Source organism: Trachymyrmex cornetzi, unplaced genomic scaffold (genome assembly GCF_001594075.2).
Source record: "Trachymyrmex cornetzi isolate Tcor2-1 unplaced genomic scaffold, Tcor1.1 scaffold47, whole genome shotgun sequence".
Classification (NCBI taxonomy): domain Eukaryota; kingdom Metazoa; phylum Arthropoda; class Insecta; order Hymenoptera; family Formicidae; genus Trachymyrmex; species Trachymyrmex cornetzi.
Genome location: NW_017299509.1, coordinates 2,597,629 through 2,617,030, shown reverse-complemented (window position 1 = coordinate 2,617,030; position 19,402 = coordinate 2,597,629). Strand labels below are relative to the sequence as shown.

At 35.0% G+C, this 19,402-nt stretch overlaps 1 protein-coding gene across 1 annotated transcript in view; it reads left to right on the top strand.

Moving 5' to 3' along the window:
- Positions 1-578: 578 nt before the first annotated feature.
- CrebA (Cyclic-AMP response element binding protein A) overlaps positions 579-19,402 on the top strand; it is a 33,745-nt gene continuing 14,921 nt past the window's right edge. Inside the window, exons 1-2 of the mRNA XM_018513723.1 lie at positions 579-1,203; positions 5,870-6,106. Coding sequence (XP_018369225.1) covers positions 6,035-6,106 — 72 coding nt within the window. The 5' untranslated portion in view covers positions 579-1,203; positions 5,870-6,034. The remainder of the gene's footprint in view (positions 1,204-5,869; positions 6,107-19,402) is intronic.

Genomic DNA, 19,402 nt, shown 5'->3' with positions numbered 1-19,402 from the left:
AGCCAAAGATTGATTCCATTATAATTTCAATATTATAAACTATAGAATTTACATTATTGCATAAGAAATTCAAAGCGCGAATTCCTAAAAACTAAAGAAATGGAATTTTTTGAAAATATCCAGTTCAATACAAAAAGTTGTATAAGAAACACTTACTCCTTGTTGAGAAACAAAATGTTTATCAACACCGGTTACCTTCCATTTAGTGACACAAGTGTCGTTTTATTTTTTTTTGCAATCCATGAGTAACAATAAGACAGAAGAATACTCGTGTCACTAAATGGATTATGGAAGGCATCCATCGATAATCTCTTCGATACCTGCAACTCCTCGCGCGTCACCTCCCATTATATCGCTTCTAAGACTCGTAATTGTTAGTTGGACGACCTAGTTTCATGTTTTCCTTTCGTAGACTATATAGCGACTATCTGTTGACGCGATGTTTACGAGACGCGTCGCATCGCGTCGCCGAAAATCGGGGCGGTTTCAGACGGTTTTAAAAGTCCGCTCGGCGACGCGCGTCACAACTCGGAACTGATAAGGCTGCGCGCGCATCGCGGCCGTTCACTGTTCGACTGATAGCTCAGTACGGTGGTAACAGGTGGTTCGTCGCTATTGGCCGAGCGGCAGCGATTCAAGTGCCTTGCGGCGCCAGCACGTGCGACCGTCGCCGGTCCTGCTGGCCTGGCCGCTCAGGCCGCTGCCGCATTCACACGGAGAACGTCGTACCGCGCGCATCCGGCCTCCACGGGCACTCTGCTGCTGGACTCGCTTCATTCTGGTTCATTCGTTCTTCAACGGCAAGCAGGCAAGCAGAACCTTTGCGCGCTACTGTATCGAATAACCGATAATCGATAGCGGCGCGGCGTGCCAATACTCTGGTTAAAGTTGCGCGTATATAAAGCATTTGCGAAACAGCCGGTTCATTGCGATTCGAGAAGACTCGGCTGACAACTCTCGTCGTGGGTGCGCGGGTGTTGGCTATCGATCCCGCCGCATCGTCCCGCTTTCTTCGGCTCGTTCATTGGCGCAGTCGTCGTCATCGAGACCGCTCGTGTGAGCGAACGATATATGCAGAGTGTTGTGCCTTAAAAGAACATATAATACTTAAAAAAATAGCCTCTGTGACTCCCCGCTCGTCTGACGTCTCGGAGGTCAACCAAAGAGATTATATTCTTTCCTTCCACGTCCGTCTTTCGTTCGGTGAGTAACAATTTAACTTGCACGCGGCTCTACAATCTTCTCCCCTTTGCATCTTCTTTTTTCTTTTTTTCATCAATCTTTGCATACCGCGGTGCTCGCGTGCGCTGGTAGTGCTGGTACCGCTACACGACGGACGCAGCGGGGCGGCCGCGGCGCGACGGATGCAGACCCGGTCACCGGTGCACGTGCACGCGCCACCGCCGCCGAGCCGGCGCTCCGTCCCATCTGGTGCGCTCCGATCCGATTACGACGACCAGATCTATCATCGCTCGCTGCTGGGGCTGGGGTCACTTCACTCCTCGCGCCACGCCGCGCCGGCCGGCCGGGCGCGGTGAATTCCCAAGAGATTGGCTGCGTCCAGCAGAAAAAGTAGCTTTCCTGATGTTGTAACATTCTTTCTTAAAGAAATTTCTAAAATGATTGATTTTTGCTTTTACTTTAGTTCTTCACTGGATCTAAATGTACAAACCAAGCATATTAAAGTATCTCGCAATAGTTGCAAAATTGCTTTTTCCGCTTTTTTTTTTTTGAACGCAGTCATTTTCATCAAAACTGTATCAGAGTATAACGTATTGGAGATCGAAGATTGCGAATTAAAGATCAAAATTTGACTAATCGGATAATTTTAATTTTAATCCGCATTTCATTCTCAAATTGGTCTAATTCTAATCTCCAATTTGCAATCCTCAATCTCCAATGCATGATACAGGCTTCAGTCGCAATGTTGAGGCGAGTGATGCGACGCGCGTGGAATGTGGAGCTCCTCCCGCCGATTGACGAACCCCTCAGGATGATTCTCTCGCAACATCGCGAGAATTGATCCATCTTTGGTCACAACTGTGTGAAATAGTGATTATTAAGCGATAATATTGCAGTAAGAGAAAAACATAGTAATAGAAATTTTTTTTAAGTGACAACTACACAAGTTTTATATTATATAGAGGTAATATATAGTTGAAGAAACTATTCTACAGTTGCAATATATAAAACTTGTGTAGTTGTCATCTATATATGTATAGTTGTTACTACATACCTTTTTCTCGAATTGTGAGATAAAATAGATGGAATAAATTTATCATGTTCGGTGGATCGTATCGCAATCTTTGCTGACAGCGATGCCTGGAATGTTCAAATCATGCGTACCAAAGGTGAAGCGAAACTTTCATCGTACCCTTAGCGATAAAGTTTGCTGAAGATAGTATTTATAAGTTTGACGCATCATGCCGCGATAAGAACGCTTCACGTGCTCCTCGCAATTGCGCGAATCGCGATTGATAGAAACAGTGTTTCTGAAACATGCGGATCTTATATTCTCGTCGGCATCGATCGACGCATCTTTCCTTTTTCTTTCCGGAAATACCAGTTTTGATTAGCATCGACTGCGGTTACGTGGAATCGTTCGCGCGTCGAAAGGTCGGAAAGGACGAAGCCGGATGATTGTATTGGAAGTGACATTTGCGCGAATAAGTCGTGTTCTTTGAAAAAAAAAATGAAAAAAAAGAAGCAAACATCTTGTGAAATACACTTTCCAGTTATACAAAGTGCATGTCAATTACTATCGAATTTGAAAACGTAATTACAAACTGAAGTTGAAATAATAATATTGCCAATGAAATTGATCAATTTAATAAAATTTAATAAAATTGAAGAATAACGGACAAATTATGGTAACCGACTCTTTGAACTACGTCAAAAATAAATAAATAATAAAAGAGCACATATATATGCCAAAACGCAGGTTGTGTTGCACGATTTCTATTTATTTATTTTAAAAAATTACATAAACGTTTCGACTGTTAAATCCAGTCATCATCAGTGCGACATAAATTACCTAACTATTAATCGATAACTTATTCGCAGTGATTGTTAAATTTTACATTCATCTTGCATATAAAATCTCAAAGAGTTTAATAAAACGCACGCATACAAGATCTTTAACATAATTGCATCAAACCTCCTTTTGAAAAACGTAGTTGTCAGTGATGACTGGATTTAACAGTCGAAACGTTTATGTAGTTTTTTAAAATGGATAAATAGAAATCGTGTAACAACAACCTGCGTTTTAGCCTCTATGTGTGTGTGCATGTGTGCGCGCGCGTGTGCTCCTTTATTTATTTTTAAAGAATAACGCACGCGGTGTTACGTCAATATCTGCGAATCAATTATCAGCGGAAGTAATAGAATAGATACGTTCGAAAATAATTTTCAAGCGATTTCGATAGCAATAAGTATATCGCGATATGGCATATGTTACACACGAAATATCGCCAATGTTAAGCAACGGATTGTTTATACGTTATCGTTACGCGGGTATAAATATTTGAGGCGATGCCTTTCACGGAGAAACTGATATATCATTTTCTTGACGTGAAATTTAGAAAAAAAAAGAACAGTAAAAGATTTTTACCGTCTCACTGACGTATACGATGGAAAAAACAATTTTATTAAAGTACCTAAAAATTTAGCTAGATATCAAAAATAATTTTGATAAAATTAGAATAACTTTGGCCTAAATTTTGAAAAATACCTAGATAGCCCGCATATCCAAAATCAGGATATAAGGATATCTTAAAATGTCTTAAAAACGTTTTAAGATATCGTATATGTTTCAATCTTGACATGGGTGCTGTCTGCTGCAGGGTACTATCTAAATTTGGGCCAAAAAGTTACTACATTTTACGTTACAGATTGGAAAATCATTTTGTTTCATTATTAAAATAATTAATAAAATAATTATAACGCGCAAGTTGGAATGTCAACTTTTTGCTCACCATGTTTGAGCGTTCTACATAATTTAACGCACGATGATTTATCTAAATTTCAATCAACGCACCATGTTCTTGCTTAATTTTCAAGATGTTTTCCAAACGCCACGAACTTTTTACATTTTTACTAACTTTCGTATCCAAGTTCAAGAGGTCTACAAAAAGTATTTTTATTTATACATCTTTTTGAGTAAATATCAATCTTTTTTAAACTACTTTCTGATAGCAAAATCATTCTTTCCATATAATACTTATTGTTAGAATAACTCTCGAATGATGCGCACGCTTCAGGAGAGTAGAATAACTGTATTTACATTGTTTAGAGCATAATTAACGTTTTGACCTATATAACTGTTTCACGTTTGAAATAACATGCACGTATTATATACATAATGCTTATTATTGAGGATGTCCTCTCGTGATTATTCGCGTAATTAATTCCGGCACAATTTTGACGATCGAATATATCAATTTATTTAATTCTCGTACTAAAACTATGATGTTGCGATGCCATGTAACATTAGCTTTCAGCAAGAGCCTCACATTCGCGCGAAACTACTTGTAATTCCTTACTTATATGTTTTTTTATCGCGAGAATCATTATATCGCGCGTAAAAAGAATCTATCCGCAGACATGAAAGAGAAAGACTACATATTAGAGTTTAAAGAAGAGAATTTATGTACGTCGCGCCACGTAACGAGGAGCTAATTTCTTTTTCTGATGGTAAGTTGAGGTCGATTAGAGAATTCTCGATGTACCATAAGCCTCTTCCGCCGTGATTTCTGGACTGTTGTGCATGTTATATATTATATGAATGCAAGAAGTTGTTCAGATGAACTTTATACTCCAAGATACTCGGTCGCATTCCAAAATGACTCTCGCGATTTATAATTCCTTATCTAAAGATTTATTTCCGTGCAACGTAAGTAAAAAAGATTTAAAAGATATATTTGCATCTAAATCTGTACTCTGTGTAATCCGTTTCCATTTATTTCAAAATATTACAAATAGAGTATGAAATGATAAGAAACGCATACATAAGAAAAAGAATGATGAATTAGAGCCCACATTGTAACTTCTTTTTACTTACAATTTCGTGATATCGCTCGCGTTACCGTGCAACAGCTCCCCTCTTCTCCCTCTCTTTCTCTCTTGCGACTGCAATGGTATTAGCCCATAAAGAAAGGTCCATTGAACTCGTTAGAACGCATCGCGGGCTGTAATGCAGCTATGCATCATCCCGTAATATAGGACAAAAGATATTAAACGCAAAACCAGCCGCGGCAGATATAATAAGTACGACACGCGCGATACAACGCTGTACGTATGCAACGCTGAGGTCACGGATGCGCACGTGAATGTGTGTTACTTTAATCTATGTGAGCTCGTTTATCGATATATCCGCCTTGCCGGATCAGCATCCAACGTCCGGTGGAATCTTTTAACTAAATACTTACATAAACCTTTCCGGCTTGCCTCTTATCGAACGAGACTTGTACATTATACCTTCGCGCGTTCTTCTCTCTGTTTCTTCTTCTTCATTTTATTTATACTATATTTATAGAAATATATAATCGCGGCGAAAGTGCGATATTCCTCTTATCTCTCGATCTTCTGGATTTAATTTTAAACAAATCACAATTATAACGCTGAATTTATTTTCTTTCATCTTCTGCAAATAGCAAGCTTCTACTTAAATCTTGAACAAAAATTTTAGAGATCTTATCCCAAGGGAGAGACATCCACTGCGAGGTCCTTGAGATATTCTCTCGTTGACGCAATTAATGTAATTAAACGGCATAATCGCGAATCCCTTGCCAATTTAGTAAACGAAGAAGATAATCAACAATATCCGCAATAATGTCAGATGATGAGATTACGAGATAATCTTGGCTTTCAGATACTAACGGAGCTTGCAAGATTATCAAAGAACGCTGTGGATCCTCGTGGCGACGGCATGTCGGAGCTTTAATTTTCTTCGTCCTTCATGGGCAAGTATATACAATGTTCCTCTGACCGACGACGCTCGCATTATCCGGAAAGGTAAAGGAAACGAAATATATACATGATGGCGTTCTACGACGTGGGAACGGGCGACCTCAAGGAATTGTGGGAGTCTTATATCACCGAGCCGCCGGTGAGTGCGCAACCTTTATACATATATAAACTGCTTTTTTGATTCCTAAGAGAAGAGATGGAAATGTCGAGAATTTCATTGTAAAAGAAATATATGGCAGAAACTTTATTTTAAGGACTCTTACAAAAATTTGCTTGGCATTGGTAAGAGAGATTAGTGATTAATTACTTGTATATTTTTAATATTAAAAACACATTGCTCAGTGCTTTTAATACTTGAAATAAGTAATTAATCGTAATGTTTTAAATTATGATCAGAGTATATTAAATTAGAAATTTCTGCACGAGAAAGAGGTAACTATCGCCGCTCGCGAATTTGTTGTGCTTATGTGGCATTATTACTATACAATGTGTTTCTTGAGAAAGTATTTATCTGAAATCTCGAATGTGAAAGGAAGCTCCATTGGGGGATCGTAGGGACGCCTACAGAGCCTTCATAGGGCCGTGCATCCGCAATCCTCCACGTTACTCGAATATTCGTGTCAAATCTCAAGAGACAGTCAGCGGCCAGTAATGCTGTCAAGACATATTATACTGACGCATTCAAGTATATATTTTTAAACACAGTACGAATACCGTTATTTCCGTAACCTTATCTGTTACGTAGTTGGATGGAAATATACGATCGTACTTTACGAGAGATATTCATTTTACAATACTATTTTACAATACTATTCGTAAAAGTGTCTTTTTTATGAGCTTCTTTTTATGTAAAATGCAAGGAACGCTTGCACGTGTTGTGCTTATCAAATTGATTGAATGTCGTCGAAAAATATATTTCCGTTTCTTGCACATTCCTGTGAATGATAACAACTACAATATTTAATAATATAGTGTGATACATTTGCAACGCTTCGATCTTCAAGTGATATAATAACTAGTAAAAGTTAAAATGTAACATTGAAACATGACTGCATTGAAATTCAAAGTAAGATTTTATCAAAGTAAATCACAGTCTAAAGTCGAGTCTCCTTCTTAACTATGTATCTTTTTTCAGTCCCTACGTTTTTAAACTCACTTTAATATCTCCAGTTCAAAGAAAGTCCAACATGACAAGTCTTTGAATGATGAATAATAACGGTCGCGTACTTACACATGCATCGCGTATATTATTATCATTTATCATCGCGCTTATGGTGACACGGTTGCAAGTTGCGCCAATTAAGCTTAAGGAAATGAGGAAACCGACAAATTTACATGATAGCGCCTTGTAGGACATTACGTCACAACACAACGCCGATAATTCTTCCACCGCACCAGTCGGACAATTCGTCGCGTTTATTCTTCGCGACCCTCACCTGATCTATCTACCATCAGTACCATCCTGCGAACGAATTACGAACAGTGCGAACGTGCACGACGGAAACTATTTTTCATCGCGCGCTTGCTTGTTGCATTCGCGACAGCAACAATGGCTGCGCACATGCTCCTTTCATTCTCGCAGCGTGCTGCGTGCGTTCTCGTCTTCGATCGGCCGCGGCGCGCAAAATGGGACACGGTCGCAAATTCCTCGCGCGGCCCTTTCACGGCAGAATTTTCTTTGCAATTTGCACGACGCGTCGGCGTCGCCTCTCTCTCGCGACAAATTAATCCTAATCATTAACGCGTCGCGTCTCTAATATTGTTACGCCTCGAATTGGTGTTTCTCACCGGCGGCGAACAAATACCAATATTACCAATTCACATTCAGTCGTTGCTGTTTTACGCGCCGCGCCGCGCCGCGCCGGACGTGTACTTATTATTGGTTATTGTTCTTCTTATCGGCCGCCCGTAGCTTCACCGAGTAATTTAGCAGGTCTCCGAAGCGACGACGCGATTAACCGACATTTTTATCGTTTCCTAGAAGGTCGCCGATATCCACGTTCGATCCCGTTGGAAATAAAATTCAATCGTCAATCGCGTAGTAGATGCCATCGTCTTGGAGACTCGAGTTAATCTTGCGTCGATTCTTTCGTCGTATTTTTCTATCGAGGACTGTCGAGGATTTACGCAACAACGCTGGGAATTGATAGCAATTTTTCTTTCTTTTTTCTGCATGCATTTGGAACAATGTAAAATTAAAAATCAGGACATAATACGTATTAAAAACATGTTTGAACAAACGTCTTAATCGGGAATAGTGATTTGAGATTTTTTTACGTAAACGATCACATAGGATGTTTTTACACCTCAATTAAAATCACTATTATTGACATTTTATTGCATATAATTGATTATTTTCTGATGTATTAGTATTTAAGAACATTACGGATATGAATTTAATTACAATTTTCTGAAAAAAAAAGTAAAAGACGGTATTTCTAAAAAACAAAGATTTTATATCATTAATATAATACTTTTCTATTGTGGATTTCTAGTATACATTATAGTCTAGTATACATGTACCAATAGGTGAGAGGTAAACCGCTGATCAAAATTGTGTATACCAATGTTTTCTAATGCCCAGTAATGCTCAAGTAACGCCCAATTTTTATGCCTACTAATAATTTTTAAATCTTTTGTATTTTAATGATAAAAAAATAACTATTGATAAAGAAATTTAATTGATATACTTATAGATGCGAGAGGAAAACTTTTGAATCTTATTTTCTACATAACCAATCTTGTTGCCATGTCTTGTTGCCAATGAAAATACCCAATTTTATCATAAAACATTAATCGTAATATTATTTAGTAAAATATATTGTAGAATGTTACAATTTTTCTCTCTCTTAAACGATATTTTACAACAATTCACCTTTTTGTCGCCGCTGCACTGGAGTGTAAAAATATCCCAAGTAACTGTTCTCGGGTTTGAAACATCTTTGCGAGAACAGTTTAAAGTTTGTTCTACAACGTGCTTTTTGTTCCCTGTTTCTTGCTTTTTGCTATTATTTACATCTTGTTTTTTTGCTTTTTATCCGGTTTTTTGTTTTATATCGCCCGAGATAAATGTTAACGGAAGAAACAAGAAATATGTAGCAAGAAATACAATTGTCGATAAAATAGTTGCAAAGGAGAAAAAAAACAAAAAAACAGGAAACAAAGAGCACATTGTAGAAATAGGCTTAAAAACATTTTATGTCCTGATTTAGTGTTAGACTCTGAATTACACTTTGAGTATATCATCACAATCGATTGCTCCTCGCAAACACGAGCAAAAGATTAGCGCCACTCAGGGTGCGGTCGAATTGCCGCTACGAATTTTTTGATTGGTCAAGTGATAAAATTCTTTCTTCTGATTGGTTAATCAAATGCTTCGAAGTAGTGGTAACTCGATCACACCCTCAAACGCGGATTCACAACATTTATAGCATATATATTATATCGTGAAGGATATTGTATTTGGATAGTAAGACATTATAATTGGTGTGCCCACCTGTATAAATATCGCACCATTTCCAGTGTATTTATAAACACGCTTCTCTTGCGAGGAGCCACTCAATTATCGTCGATATATTCAGCCGTTTATAAACCAGACATATGTAGAAATAATATTTTGGAGCATAGAGCAACCAATTCTCTTCTAAATGTAAATTTAACGACGCTTTACGTTCTCGTCAGAATTATTTCTCGGTGAATTTCCGAAATTTTCGAAATATTAATCTTTGAGAAATTACAATATATTTAATGTTATTCCCGGTACTTCAATCATTTGAAATCAAATTGTTTTCAGTTCAGTAGAAAACGCGGGAAAACATGAATGAATTACGGAGAAATGCTGACAAGATTCAATGAAAAGGTTTACTGAATTTCTTTTGCATATATGCTAATAATTATATAACTGACGAATATGCGTAACGCGTCTAAATCTAAAATACTCTAAATAACTCTATGTATATTTTCACAATTCGCAATTCTATATACTAATTACAATTTTATCGTCGTAGCTCTCACATATTTATCACTTTCCAAACAAGTATAGTTGACTGACTCAAAGTAAAAAACAGTATAGTGTCAAAACGATAAAACTATATGTATAAGTTTTATGTGTAGAATTAATGTACGCACACATACACAGTTGAATAAAGTACCATATTTTATAGTTATTACAACTGTAAAATAATTTATTCAATTATTATAGATTAATTTTGTACATTATAAAACTTGTTTAATCGTTACCTTTATAATTGCTTCCATTATATTTTTCTCTGATTGTGAGTGCAGCAATCATTTGGAAACAGGATATTTACTGTTGAGCATATGTTTGCGGTTTACTTCATTGAACAAAGATGATGCTACGTTACATTCTCATTATCTATACGGCTTATGTAACTCGTGATTCGAATTGTTTGAATATAAAAGTCCATGGACCGTAATCATAACGTAATTTTAAAATGTTAATGCAAATATATGTGCACACGTTATTATTTTTCACAATCCAATCAAAAGCATTTATAATTGTATAATATTATAAATATATTTATGCGCATGCACACATGTATTTTTTCTTTTTTTCCGTTATTTATCTACATCTACGGAGCGCCAGCATAAAATTTGACGCGGCATCCAAGATTATACTTGTGTGTATATTCATACTATATACAGTCTCACACATGCATTCGTGTTGATTTTACTGGAAATTTTCAATCAGTACTTGATTATTTCCATATAATAACGAGTTATTAATATGCATCGATATGGTAGTCTGGTTGTAGCGTCATAATAGAAATTGAAAGGCAAATCGGCGGCATGCATGTCTCAATGCTGTCTCATCACATTTAGGGGGTCAGTCCCCTTTGGCAGGAATTACGTCAAGCGGCGGACAGTTGGTCGCGCGCGCAAATATGTCTAGCTAATAAAATCGTTTAAGCCAACGGACTTTTTTTATGAAAGAAAACACGGGAATTCCCGCGTGTTAAATGCAGTTGATAATGGGCCTGGATTAGAAACTGACGTCCGATATTAGAGATATCCAATACTAGAGACGCAAGCTCACCTTATACTTATTATACTCGTCGTCGAATGCACGCCCTTAATGAATCGACCTAATTATAACTGTCACTTACAGCAAATAGATAGATTTCTCCTCTCTCTTAACCGGCTTTCCTCTCTTTAATAAAAACGGTGACATCGCGCGATATGCCATCGATGCGACGTAACGAGTGTCGCGATTAATCGTGTTATTACGTGGAACCGAGCGACGAAACGACGAAGCGTATAGAAATGCAAACACAGCGATCGTTCGCGATGTATGCAACAATCGATACAGATTCTGAAACTCTAGGAATGCAACCGGGAAACAGACCAGAAATTGATCGTCATCTGCACGGAATTTTTCTCAGAAAAATATAACCCGACATCGATATTTTTACTTCGCCTTTTTACTTATTATTACAAGACAATGTATTTTTGTGATCCTGAAGAAAACATATGAGTCTTTAAAGTCTACTCAGATATTTGGTTACTAATTTGCTATCCTCTAAGAATTCTCCAAGTTGCATTATACATTCCAAATCTATGATATAAGGTTATTTGAAAAATATACAAGTAAAATATTAATAAAATTTTTTTCTAAATTTTGTTGGATATACAGTGGCTGCCAAAAGTTTCCGGTCAATAAATAATTGTATCGTTCAGATAAAAAATCTTTACAAATAAAGATCTGGTATATAAATATTTAATTTATATTATATAATTTCTTAATCTAATATTTAAAATATATATGTATTATATTTTTAAGTTGATTGTAACAAGAATTGCGGTAGTTTATAAACTGAAAAACAGATTAAGAAAAAATTACATGTATGTTTGACAGGTGCTGTAAACATGAACATTTTTTTTCAGAACATATTATTTATAAAATTATTCCCAGGGTCACCAAGAGACAAGACCCATATGTTCCAGTTACGGGTTAATACAGCTGCAATTAATTCGCTATCTGTCTCGTTACGTTTAAAGACACTTGTTTCGATAAACATTATTACCTTGACAATGTATGCCGTTATATTATCTCAAAGGGAAAGACTCGTGCACATTTTTGAGTTTTAGTTTTTACGAGATACAAATTTATCATTTTAGTTTCACTCAAAGTTATTTTATTCATTTGTATATGTATTTATTTTGATGTAACATATTTACACAGTGTTGATATATGTCAACATCAATCATTTAAATGAGTAAAAGTTAATGTAAAGAACTTTAAATTTAAGTTTCGATATTGAAAATGTAGAGCAAGGTAATCTCACTACGACGCCCGTAATTGTGTCTAGGCTCGTATGTGTTGCACTTTTATCGTGGACGTTGTAAAGCAATTTTCTTCACTTGCGCGCGCGCGCGCGCGCGCGTTTGTCGTGCTTGCGCAGGTGCCACTGACGCAAGTGTTGATAGTACCTATATAGTCCTCGCGTTACACATTCGAGTCTTGTATTCGATTAAATGCTTTGCAGCCACTTTGCGAACGCGTAGTTCTATTAAAAAAAGAATTCACACAAATTTCTTTATCGATACAGATTTGCAGTAAGAAACATTAATTTATTATTATTATTTTGACAGAAATTAATTTATTATTTCAGCTTTACGCAAGTACAATTTATTTTATTCCTTTGTATATTTTACATTTATCTTGATGTAATATTTTTTTACTTACCAACATCAATTGCTTAAACAAATAAAAATTAATTTTAAAAACTTTAAATTCAAGTAGCTAATAACGTTTAGGCTCGTTTAATAAGGGTTGCTCCGCCGTTTCGCTATGAGTAGAACTATTTCTTTATATACTGAAGATGGCTTGAAGTAGAGCCGTTTATTAAATAAATTAGTAGTTTTAGAGAAAAGGAAAAAAGAGGAAAAAGATTATTGCGCACTGATTACCGCGCTAAAACTCTCATTAACCCTTGATTATCTTCGTTATTAAAAATAAATTTGTCTCTCTAAAGTGCGATATCGCACAATTCAGCTAAATATCGTGAAAGCATCTTAGAAAACTCAGACAATTGTTACGCTCTGATAAGAAAATATTATTCCCCGATATATAACTGTTACTCTGAACAAAAGTAAAATCACGGATTTTTTTGCTCTTTCATATATAAATTACAGTATACATGAATTATGGATTTTTTTTACTTGTTCATAAATCATAAATTATAGATTTTTTTTACTTATTCATAAATTATATACGGCCTTGACGTTTTATCTGGCCGTCGTTTCTCAGCATGCCATTAATGTAAAAATTGAATGTCAAAGGCCCTCCTGATGGGAAAGCTTTCTTTCGTTTCAAACCGCTGCCCGGAAAGGGATGCACGACGGACGTGTTAGGAAAATACACGGAGGTAATTTTTCTACAATGTGACATAAATATCCAAACAATCAGGATTTTATTTAGAGGAAAGAGAGGAGGGCAAATTAGAGAATAGAGTTGAAACTTTTGAACCCGGGAGAGTAGAAGGGTAACCAAATGGGGTATGGACTATTAGATTTGTTTTATATTACTATTTTATATTACTATTTAATTAATTACTAACAGATAAGTCACACAAAATCATACATATTTAATTTATTTTATTTTTCTCTTAAAATTGTAAACTGATTCTTTGAATCAGATAAATTCAAGTTTATTACACCAGCCATCTTGGATTCTTAGAAAATCTTTCTATAATAACACTTTCACCTCCAATCCTTTCTTCTTTTCCCAAATTAATTTTTTATGAATACACATTAAGCATAGTCCGTTTAATTATCTTTGTTTTTTTTTAAATTTAAAGGGACCATGGCCTTCCTGCCTCTTCTGGCTACGCCCATGTAAATATCGATTATGTCCTTAATACGTGTCGTGAAGAAAAAAGTGTTGATAACATGTTATCATAAACAAACGGTATTGTATTACTTACAGAAACAGGAAGCATCTCGACACCATAATTTCCATCTTGCTCTCGTCATCGTTTATTGAAGATACAATATTAATTTTATTACGAAATTGACATTCTTTTAATTATGAGTTAATTGAATTTATTTATAGAAATAAAATATTGAAAAAATAAATTTGAAAATTATTAACTTATTTGAATAAAATTGACTTTTCAAAATTCAACGGCACTCTCTTGATATGACGTACTCGTTTTTTTTTAAATTTTTTTATTTCTGTTTACTTTATTGTTTATAACTTTTTTACTGATAAAGATACAGACATTTGTTTGATATTCCTTAATGTCTGGCGTTTTGATTGAATAAAAAGGAATTTGTTACAATATGTACATATGAAAATTATAAGCAATCGAAGTTGAATTAGATACGCCCTACATAGTTGTACGTTTTAACAAAACGTATAACATGGCATCGAAAGGTTAATATAAATAATAAATAATTAATAATTAGTTTCAATAAAGGGGGGGGGGGGAAAAATTTTTTTTTTGGATATAAAAAATTATTATGTAACCAATGCTGCCTTGAGAAGCTTCATAATCATTTATTTATCAGGCAAATGTAACGTACAATAGCAATATATAGATTGTATATCAGGGTATATCTAATCTAATTAGGAAGAGGAGATAAAAATAGCTATGGTGTCGCAATAAAACACCCACAATAATCACCATAATAATGCCTGTATGAGAAAAGTCGTGGTTGGTTGCCTCCTAGTCCAAAACCGGAAGCAGGAATATGCCGGGCTCGCAATACCGGAAACATAGGCGCGAAGAGTGGGAGTCGAAGTACACAATGAAACGATATTGCGACACTCATCTCACTGCATAGCAAATATTATATAAAAATGAGTTACTTCCAGAGAACGCGAATGTAAAAATATTACAACGTTTGAGTAACGTTTATTTTTTTTTTGCAATTCGAATCGTTTGCTTAACGAATAAATACGGTGAATGTAAAAAGTATTTATAGAGAAGATTTTTCTAAAACAAAGCCTATTTGTAAAAAATGAACATTGATTATCAATTTATTAATGAATAATAACGTTTTACATTTAAAAAATGATTTTGCTGAAGTATCTAAAAATTTAAATAGATCTGAAATAATTTTGTTAAATTATCTAAGTAATTATATAGGAAATTTAAGTACGATAAGCAATACTGCAAAAAGTTTTTTACATTCTAATGACATCCTCGAACGTTCTGGTATAATTATTTTAATAAGCCAACAAAATTATTTTTAGTTCTGTATCCAACTCTTATAGGGAATTCAACAGAACTATATTTTTCCGTATGATATAAATAAAAGAGTTTCGCGAAAATAATTGTGTTTATGATTTTAAAAATTACATTTTTCGCTTGTACAATCGTGCGTCCGAACAATACAATTTTTCGTTTTCACTTATTATTGAAATAATGTATATTAATTATTACGCATCTTATTAGATAAAATAATTTTGAGAAATATTCAATGTATTTTATACTTTGTTTATAAATTGCTAATTAATGTTTACTACTAAAAATGAAGTTTTTTTAGAAAAGGTTTCTTCAAAAAAAGATATCTCCCCTGTACGAATACTTTTTGAACTCACTGTATAATATTTCTTTTCCACGTATCTTCTAATAAATTCTCGACAATGGCAATTTTTTCTCTGTCAAAGAACTGCTCTCAAGAATTTTATCTGCCAACTGTGGAAAGTAGGAAATAACACGAAACGACACAGATGAATCACACATATTTTATAATCTAACAGCTCGCTGTATACGCGGTACTTATGTTACGCATCTTCTTTCTTGGAAATAGCAGTTATATACGTCATTTAGGGCAGTGTTCATAGTCCGTTCTTATTTTAAGACCGTCTTAAGTAATGTCTTGTAAAGATGCTAATACAGTCCTCTGATTGGCTTATGATACATCTTAAGATCTCAAATATAAGAATCGTTATTATACCAGCCTTAAGCTAAACATGTCTCGAACATCAGATCTCTTATAACGAATCGACTTTCTATTTTGGATAGACATGCGCTGAAACAAAATTCCCTCCGAGACGAGCTTTCCGCCCAAGCGAGCGGAACTCCTCGACTCCTCGATTCTCCGTTCGCGACGTTGTGAGCGTTCTTGAAAAAATTATAAAATAAATAAAAACGCCAATTACCGGCGATCGCTCATTTTCTAGCGGCACATTTCCTTATCGCCAAGCGCAGCACGACTCCGAACGACCATGGCACGTAAATAATTATTGTTTTTCCCGGCTTCCCGTTTGTTTGCACGCTTCGCTTCCCCGTTCGCTTCTTCGTTACGCGCGCCGCGGCTTAACCCGCAAACGGAGGAAGGAAAGGAAAGATCGGAAGAATTCACGACAAAATCACCGTAGCGTGACCTTTCGACATTTATATCAAATCCTCCAGCAACGGTAGCAACCGTAGTTCGATTTTTACAATCCAACTACTGAGATGAGAAAGTGTCAAGCGACTCTCTGGAGACTTCTTCGCGCGTTTTTTGTCGCACAATAATCTCTGAAACAGTTAATCGTGATTGATCTTTCGTATTTTTAGATCTACATCATCGCACTTAAAAAATAGATATCCTTCTATATCATTAGTTCCTTTACTTCAGAAATGAAAATAATTCAAAAAATTAAGTTCTTCGAAAAAAGGGAAAAAACTATATTTTATAAACTTGACAGAAAGTTATTGACTAATGAATAATATTGATAAAACAAATTTATAATCAAATGCCATTGTTTCTCTTTTTCCTTTTGCAGCTCTTAAAAAAAATCATCCTTTTTGAATTGTGATGTTTTAATGATTTTTATGAAATTAAATTAGTACATTTTTGGTGATCGATATAGGGTACGTAATGCGTCACCTAATTCGTTTGTAATAGCTCGAAAATTGTTTTTTGAGTTGTGTCACTTTTAAAATATAATAACAATATTCTGCGTGAATTCGTGGTTGTAACACTTTCATGGATACAACATATGAAAAAAAAAAATGTTATTTCTTCTATTTAAAAAAAATATATATATATATTAAAAATGTAATTTATAATGGATCGAATTATAAGAATGATTTCTTGAGCGTATAATACAAGTGAAAAGTAAAAATGTATCGATCACAAAATGCGATTGTTGCGTTCTTACCGTTTCTGGCGTTCTTATCGTCTGTTCGCCTAACACCGTTAGATGCGGGATTCCACCTTTGTACATGCGTAACCGTAAACTTTTCTTCCGCGCACGCTGCCACGCGAAGCTATTCTCTCTCTTTCTACAAGCATATAATAGTACAATTCCAAGCTACAGGCTTTTCTATCAGAAGAAAACATATCTTCAGTGAAATCATATTGGATCTGTGATGAGACTAAATACTTTCTAAACAAATACATTTTTTAATTGAATTTTGGATAATATACTCGTAATATACAAAATTAATAATAAAACATAAAATTTTTAACATTTCAAAATTTTGAGAGAAAAGAATTTCTATTAAACTATAAGAAATTATTGATGTGAAACCAAATCTCCGATTTCTTTTTACTGCTCTAGAAATGTCGTAAGTATAACGTAAGTAATTCCTTTTCGCCACTTGCGTTTGTAGAGAGTTTGAAAAAAGTTTGTGAAAAGAGGACTTTGTATAAAAGTATAAAACGTAATATTTGATATCATGTACAAGATTTGTTATGCGTGGGACGTATCGTAACGTGTATAGAGTATTGAAATAGTAGAAATTTGTCTATTTGGCCAGACTTTTTATTCGACAGATAAGTGCAGACAAATTAAATTGGAAGTTTGTCCGCCACGAGCGATTGGTGAGAACTGGTTATGAACAGTTCATGCTCAATAGGGATCTTCAAATAAAGAATTCGGGATTACAATTTCGATAAACGACGCTCAATCCGATGATTTTTCAGATATCGAAAATACTGATTAATGCGATTTTTTTTTATGTAGGAAGAAGATGAAGATTAATACACAATAAAAAGCATTTTGTCCTTGTGTTAAAATCTGAGTGTAATCTGATGAAAAATGTGCCAAATTTGGCAGATTAGTCAACATTAATCGAATTAAACGTTCTTCGACAATAGGAACGCGAATACAAACAGAGCACGAAGAACAGAGCTGTTTCGCGTGAAATATAATGCTGTTAGTAAAGATGATTTATGAGAAAATTCTAAAACAATTTTACATCGTTTGGATAAATAATCTCACAGTTATCACGCTCGACGTTCACTATATATTGTATTTGTCACAAGCTGCCACCAGTCAGCCAGTTGAACACAAACGACTCTCAATCTTCTCGTGGTTACCAACCGGTACGGAACCATTATTATTACCGCGGCGCTTGCAGCTCGTGAATGAACGCAAAAATTCACACGTGCGATCCGTCCCATAAGCATATAACAATTGAGGAAGAGAGGGTCTTTCATGAAAAAGAGAACATATTTTGACCGAGTGCTTCAAGGTAAGATAACGTGCGACAACAGTCTCAATACGATTTACGATATGGTGAGGAAGAAATTCTGTCGACCTTGAATAATTCGTCGCGATTAGAATTGCACATTCATCGCAGCACGCGCTGCTTTCGTCGCGAGCGACAGACGCTCGCTTATCCGTTCCATTATCAGCGACTACAAGATTTGAACGATAGATAGGCAGATAATATCCGAGCTAAGATCGGATATTAGTTTAAGTAGATTAAAATTTATGTTGTGTGTGTACATGTGCGAAGGCTTACGAAAAATGATGTATTAAATAAATAATAATGTTATTAATGTATTATTATTATTGCATGTTAAATATTAATAAATGTTAATTGATTCAATAACATTATTATTGACACAAATGTGTATGCTCCTGTTTTAATAATAAAATTATTTTTGTTTTATTAATGTACGTTTTGATCAGTGTAGATTAACTTTTCGGTTTAATTTATTTTTCATATCTTTTTCTAGTTTTAAAAATTAAAAAAAGATCATGAATATAAATTAAACTGAGATTAAAATTAATCTACATTGATAGACATGAACATAATAATACTGTTATTGTGAATAAACAAGATTATTTTTAATTAAACTGCTGTTGGCTAATACTGTTAATACATCTTTTCTTCATATACTTTTTTGAAATATAACATGCCTTGAATAAAAATTAAACTTTTCAATAATAATTATTATTTTTTAAATTAATGATCTCGTTCTTGTTAACGGAATATCAAATGCCGATACGGAAAAGTAACGATATGGAACCAACAAAGGATAAATTCATTCAGTGTTTCCGCAACCAGAGATTCGCTTCGTTGCAAAATGGATTATAATGTCTCTTTCTGTCTCGGTAGTTCTGTCTTCAAAATTTAATATATCCCAAGACTTCAGAAATCCATTTAGCTTCCTTACTGCTCTTATCGGCCAACGTGCAGCTATTATCAGAGGAAAAAGATAAAACCGTCGTGAGTTATACGGA